At 29.6% G+C, this 7,509-nt stretch overlaps 1 protein-coding gene across 1 annotated transcript; it reads left to right on the top strand.

The window, feature by feature from the left end:
- Positions 1 to 3,379: 3,379 nt before the first annotated feature.
- On the top strand, positions 3,380 to 7,509 carry LOC114193477 (two-component response regulator ARR12). The gene is made up of 7 exons (XM_028083301.1): positions 3,380 to 3,434; positions 3,867 to 4,005; positions 4,406 to 4,558; positions 4,951 to 5,346; positions 5,484 to 5,560; positions 5,653 to 6,777; positions 7,090 to 7,509. Exons 2-7 carry the CDS (start codon positions 3,870 to 3,872, stop codon positions 7,159 to 7,161), a joined length of 1,959 nt encoding a protein of 652 aa, XP_027939102.1. The 5' UTR covers positions 3,380 to 3,434; positions 3,867 to 3,869; the 3' UTR covers positions 7,162 to 7,509.

Below are 7,509 nucleotides of genomic sequence, written 5' to 3'. Positions count from 1 at the left end.
ACAAAATTTGATTGTATTCAACTAGTCGGTCGTGATCAAAAATTGACCATATTCAGCCTAGTTGGTCCCGATTAACGAATTTAGTGAAGTCAACCCTAACCAAAATTTGACTGATTAGGCTCTGGCCTAAATGTGGCCATATTTGGCCAAAATTTGGTCATATTAGGCAAAGTCGGCCCTGACCGAAATTCAATTAAATCTAGTGAAGTCGATCTTGACTGAAATTTAGGCCACATGTTGGGAGATGGAGATTCAGAATATTTGGCAAAGTTGTAAGTTTTGTTGATGCCACATTTGAATTATATATTGTCATGAGTATTTATATGTTAAAATTTTCCAGAATTTATGTTAATATTTTCCTTTTATTTTGGATATTTTGAAGAGGTATATTGAGTTATTGTTTATTATTTATCTGAGAAATTAAATTATTTAGATTAATAAAATTTTGTATGTGCAATCTATGTGAAAAGAACTTTTAAACTAATATAATGAATTTTTTTAAAAATGTGCTTTAATTAGAAATTACTTTTTGTCTTGAATAAACTATGTTGAGACCAAAACATATTGATTGAAGTTCAACCATGAATTAGCATTGTGCTAACTATGTCCTTATTTAGTTATCAACTACGTGAAATTCTTTACAAAATAGATCTAGAAACTATATTTTGAAATTAAGAATGATTAGTTTTTCAAATTTAATTTAATCTCTAATTATTTAAAACTTATATAATTAGTTCAATCTTTAGAATATTTTTCATTTCTTATAATGGATGTAGATATTGAGACCAGACATAGTGAATAATAAGTAAAATTATTAAGTCAATATTTTATAATAAAAAAAAATTTAAGTTAATTATTAAGTCAATATTTTATAATGGAATAAGGGTTAACTAAGTTTTTAGTTGTTGAATATTGAACAATGATGTAAAATTGGAATTTATTTATCTTTCAAACTACGACACATTTTGTTTTCCAAATTTTAACAATGAATTGATATAATCTTTTTAATTTTAAATTTTTTTGACTTGTTAAACGTATATCCTAACTAATATTGAAGTGAAAATGTGTCAAACAGATTCAACAATTCAAATACTATCATACAACGAGTTTGACACAATTAAAAAAAAAATAATTGGATTACAAAAACTAAATTAATTTACTTTTAAAGTTTAAAAACCAAAATATATCGTAATTTCAAATAAAAATATATCATAATTTTGAACATAGACGAATTTCATTTTTCATCAAAATTTAAGAAGTAAAACATATTTACATGACAAAAATAGATTATTATTTTATTATTGTATCTTTGGATCCTTCACATATTAAAAATATAATATAATCATTTTATATTTATAACACAAAATATAATATATTAAAATAAATTAAAAGCGCTTCAAGTAAATTATATATAAAACTAAAAGTAAATTATTAATTAAAAAAGTAAAAATATTATTACAAAAGTTACTGTTGATAGTACATTAAAATTTAAACAAAAATTGTACGTAACTATCTTATTTGTATGAACTAAAATATAAAATATACGTTATATACTCAAAAGTAATCTAACTATTTTCCATTCATAATCTAACTATTTTAACATATAATATTTTTTATTACTATACTTATCATCTTTTTTATTATTTTAACTTTTAATATTAAACTAGTTAAATTAGTAGTAAGGATTAAAAGAAATACTAACAAAATGTTTAATGTATGAAAATTTAGAAAAATATTTTATACAAACTAAAACTAAACAAGATTATATTTGTATGAATTTAAAAATATTCAAAGTTTAAATTAATCAATATATACTTTAAGAAGTAAAATATTTGTGTGTTGCACAAAAATGTATGAATAAAAACAATTGATAAATTGAATTTATAGCTATATTTATATAAAAACACATGTTATATTCCTATCTACTCTTTCAATCACTTTTTGGAAATCTTAATTATTCCAAATTAATTTGTTCGATTCTGTGAGAGGTCAGCTTTCAAACATTCATATTGGTTTTCGGTTCGTTGTGGAAACAAAAGGAACACATTTAGGTGAAAGAATATTTGTTTTCTTTTTTGGAATGATTTCCATAGAATCTCAAATCAATTATAAATTCACAATTTAAAACAAATAATTATTGACATTTAAGAAAATGGAAGATAGAAACTAAATTATATAAAGTAGAATAATAACAGATACCACAAATGCATAATTGTTGCTCAATACAATACACTTTGATTACCATCAGCAACAACTTTCTCACTAATTTGACTATCAATAAAACCACTTAAATGGTAGGAAAAAAAAAATCCTTTTCTTTTGTGAAGAATAAGAAAGAGTTGTGTTTTCTTTATATCAATAACAAATATATTAATAGAAACAATATAATTATTACAACCCAAATAAAAAAACAAAATAAGAAAAAACATTTAAGCCATACATCTTTCTCTTCCTTAAGAAAGAAAGAGTTGTGTGTGTTTTTTATTGATTTTGGTCTAATACAATAAGTTTTTTTTTATTCTTCTTGAAAAACATTTTTAAACTACTACTCATCAAGTCAACTTTGTATACTAGCTAATTAAATGATAAAGAGAGCAAAATTATGAGAAACATTATATGTTGTAATATTAATTAATATTATTTCATTATTAACATATTATTAGTTAAATATATGAGTTTGAATTCTCTATTAATTTTTTTTTTGTCTGTTGTACCTTCAAAATACAATATGTTTTTAATGCTCAATACAATACAAACAAACTCAGTAAAAACATCGGACTCTAAATAAGTCAGTTTTCAAATTTATATAACAGATATTTTGTTTTTTAATTTTTCACATTTGGTCTTAGTAGTAATAGTATAGATTTACATATATAGTTTGTTTTTTCTTAACCTAAAGTACATAATATATAGTATATTTTAGTGACTAAAACATGATGAATTCACTCTCTAAAGAAAATTTTATTTTCCTTCAACTAATAAATACTTGTAAATTGCTATATACAATGATCAATAAAATATAAAATTCATCTTTATCATGTTATATATTTTAAGCAAATTCTAAATTTTTAAAAAATATTATTATAATCTTTCAAAACATTACTACTATAAAAGGTAGTAACTTTTCATAAATAATACAATTTATAATTTATAATAGTAACTTAATAATAATTTAAAATTTAGAGTAAATTACGATCATATTTAGTTTTGGCCTAATATTTTTCCCAGACAACAAGATAATGCCATAAATAATGCAATGTGTCTGAGATAATTAAGGAAATTTGTTAGTAGGTAATAAAAAGACATAAAGAATCATGAAAAATTTGGAAGATCATATCTGTAATTTGTTCGAAGTTGTAGAAGGAAAGTATCGTAGGTTTCTGTCTGGTTGGGGTATACTGAAAACTTGAATTTTTCCTGAAAATTTTGAATAGGTGATTCTTCTTGTTCTTTGTAGTATCTAAGGAGAAAGGAAGGTCCATCACTATCTTCTATAATATAATTGGGTCAATGTTTCATGTTGTTAAATCAACTTTCACTGTGCGCACACCACACATTTAGTTCAAGATTCTGTATCTTTCTCATTCAACAACTGTTGCACACACTCTCATGTAGCACATCACATAACCTCACAAACAAGTTTACCAACTTTTTAATTGTTCTCTCTTTCTTTCCCTTCATCACTCCTACTTTATTTTTTTGTCATCGATATTCTTCCATAAAATCTTCTTTTTTTCTTTTGGGTAACTGTGTTTCATAGATTCTGTCATGGGGTTCTGGCTTCTGGCTCCTGGTTTCATATACGTATAAAAGAGAAAAATCTATTAAAGTTTCAAGCTAATTAACAGGAGAAGACCCTTTTGCAGAAAATGACTGTGGTAGAGGATCATAGAATGGATGATCTCAGAGATGAGTTTCCCTTAGGATTGCGTGTTCTTGCTGTTGATGATGACTCAACATGTCTCAGGATTCTGGAGACTATGCTACAAAAGTGCCAATACCACGGTTAGCATCTTCTACTCTTTCTTTAGGTTTTATTTATAGTTTTTCATTGCATTATTCAGAGTATGTGAATTCTACTCTCTGCTCCTTTTTTGGTCTAGCCATTGTTATCTGTTCTGTTACTAAAGTAATTTGTGTTGTAAAGTTGAATTTTTCAAATTTAGTTTATCAGTTTGATTTGTTTGGGTTTTCATTTGGCAGATCTTATCACAGGATAGACCTTAAGTCTTCTAGATATGTCAATGGAGTTATTTGATTTTCTGTTGTTTATTTGGTTTCAAAGATGTTAAGTTTTGGTTTCATTGGACGCAACTCTTACCCATTGAAATTGGTTCTGCTTTTATCTGCAGTGTACAATTTTGTCTTTTTATAATGATACTTACCTTAGTTATGGATTTTGCAGTAACCGCCACTAAAAATGCACAAACGGCATTGAATCTGTTGAGAGGAAACAAGAACAGGTTTGACCTTGTTATCAGCGATGTACGAATGCCAGACATGGATGGATTTAAGTTGCTTGAGCTTGTCGGGCTTGAGATGGACCTACCTGTCATAAGTAAGAAGCGATGATGTTAATTTCAATCTTAAACAGTTCATGTTTTTGACCTCATTATTTGTAATTATATTATTATTAGGTAGTAGTTAGATAGTTAATATTTGTGGATATTTCAAATATTTCATCACTACCAAAGATCTTTAGTGTTTTGGGTCTTGTTTTTAGAGCATAAAAGGAATTGGTTGCAATGTATTTGATTTGGAATCATAGCAGTACACATTGCTGATTTATCACACAATTTGAAGTCTTCAGTATTGATTGATAAATATGAAACTTTGGTATACAAATGTATAGTAAACCTGGGAAGAAGTTCTTGGGACATTAATGTGTTGCAGCTTGATTTGGATGTTTGATTTGACAATGTTAAATGTTTTTTTTGTTTTTTGTATCAGTGATGTCTGTAGATGGTGACCCTAAGATGGTGATGAAGGGAATTACACATGGAGCTTGTGATTATCTTCTAAAACCTGTTAGACTTAAGGATGTACAGAATATTTGGCAGCATGTTGTGAGAAGGAGGACGATTGGTTCAAAGGAGCGGAACAGAAGCAGCAACCAAGACAAAGCTAATACTGATAGCAATGAAAGAGGTTCAGTAGCAACAGGAAATTCAGATCAAAATGTAAAGTCTTCCAGAAAGAGGAAAGATGAGGATGAGTATGATAATGAGGACCAAGAGAATGGCCATGACAATGATGACTCATCAAGTCATAAGAAAGCTCGTGTAGTTTGGACTGTGGAACTGCACCACAAGTTTGTCTCTGCTGTTAATCAATTAGGCTTTGAAAGTATGTCCTTTAAGATATGGAAATTGTATTAAGCATTGTTTTGAACACTTTCTGTCATAAGCATTGTATTCCAGAATACTACTGATGTTTTACTTCTCAATTGTGACTCATGATATTGTGAACCATTTTTGCTGCAGAAGCTGTGCCTAAAAAGATTCTTGACTTGATGAATGTTGAAAAGCTTACAAGGGAGAATGTGGCCAGCCACCTTCAGGCATTTTTCTGAACCTTTATTCTTTAGTTTAATGGGACATAACATAAGCCATTTCATGAAGGGAATCTCACTGTGTCTTTCTATGGCTGCAGAAATATAGGCTTTATCTGAAAAGGATTAACTGTGCGGCGAACCGACAGGCTAATATGGTGGCAGCATTAGGCACTACAGATCCATCTTTTCTGAGAATGGGTTCTCTGAGTGGTGTTGGACATTTGCATTCATTGACTGGTGCTCAACAGTTTCATAACAATACTTTTAGACCCTTTGGACCTGGTGGAATAGCTGGTAGATTGAACACTTCTGTTGGTGTGAATGTGCATGAAACTCTTCAGTTGGGTCATGCACAAAATTTTCACAAATCTATGCATGACCAACTCAAGTTTCAACCTGCTATAACTGGTGGCAACCAGAATGGTATTCAGGGAGTGCCATTGTCCACTTCTCTTGATCAATTTCAACATAATAAGGGTGTTGGTATTGCTGTTAGTCCTATTCAAAGCATTTCCCCTTTTATTGATGTTCAACCAAATTTTTCAGTGCCAAATAAACTCCCAGATCTGATACCAAAATCAACAATTGGTTTGGACGTATCAAACAATGCTTTGGTGTTGAAAGCTGATAGTGATAACACACAAGGGGGTGGAGTGTTGTTTGGTCAAACTTCATTAGCCTCTCAGAATTCTCAATTCTCACTCCCTTTGCTGGATCAGGGTAGGTGCAGTGATATTTGGTCAAATACTGTTCGGTCTTCAGGGACAAATTCTTACGCTGCAGGTGAAACTTTTAGAGGGAGGAATCTGAGTGGTGCTTCATCCATTACTTCACACTCTAACCAAACCCATGATTCACTAAAAGATATGTATTCACAAGGAGTTCTTATTCCAAATAATTCTGGACAAATTAGCAATAGTGTGGTGCCATTTCAAGGGTGGGATGACAACAATGATGATAGTACTTTCCCTTCAAATATTTTTGGTAACTCAATCGACTCTCTCATTGATAACACTTCTTTCAACTCAATCTACAACAGAAACACAGACTTCGGTTTCTTTGATCCCTTACTCATGAAACCTGATGGAGTTACGGGATTGAGTGAAGAAAATACATTGAGACAACAACAGGGATACCTCATGAACCATACCAAGTCTCAAAACAATAGTGCCGCTAATAATCTTGGTTCCATGGAAGAATTTGTCAGTTCAATGATGAAACAGGTGATTGTATTTGTTTTGTATTTTCCCTCTGTGGTTTGCCTAATGATTAAAACATGTATAGATCTTTTGATTAGGTTGATACCAACATAGACAAGATAATAGTTACGTATTTGTTTAAGCTTATTATTATGTAACACTGTTAAATTCTTGAAACTTTATGCATGCTTTTTATCAATGAATATATATACATTACCTGTGATAAATAGTTAACATACTCTGTATCAAGGTCCTGCTAAATTCTCTTGTTATGTAATTTTGCACCTGATTTTTTCCTCCAATAGACATCTCACATAACTTTGTCATGTTATGCAGAAACAAGACAGTGTGAAATTATTGGAAGGATACTTATGCGACAACAATCTCTCAGACGGGACATCCATTTGACACCAAGTTTGGCAGTATATTCAAGCATCATGTCATGCTTGTTGATGAATTTTGTGGCGTGTCAAATCTTCTGAGTTTACCTATTTTCTGAGTTTTGGTCATTTTAGCAATTTTCTCTAGTTATAGAGTATTACTTTGAGCAAGGGCTTTTCTCATATTGTGAAAATGATTTGTTTATGGATGGGCCCTCTGGTTCAATGTGGAGTTGACCATGTTTAGTTTTGTGGAGAAACTCTTTTTTAGTCACATAAGCAATGATAACTATTTTAGTCACAATAAAGACGGTTTTTTTTTTCACTCTTTTTATGATGAATGCAAATAATGCCCCAAGAACTATTATTTCAGTGA

The sequence above is a fragment of the Vigna unguiculata genome, chromosome 8 (assembly GCF_004118075.2).
Source record: "Vigna unguiculata cultivar IT97K-499-35 chromosome 8, ASM411807v1, whole genome shotgun sequence".
NCBI classification, from domain to species: Eukaryota; Viridiplantae; Streptophyta; class Magnoliopsida; order Fabales; family Fabaceae; genus Vigna; species Vigna unguiculata.
This window is presented reverse-complemented; position numbering and strand designations above follow the sequence as displayed.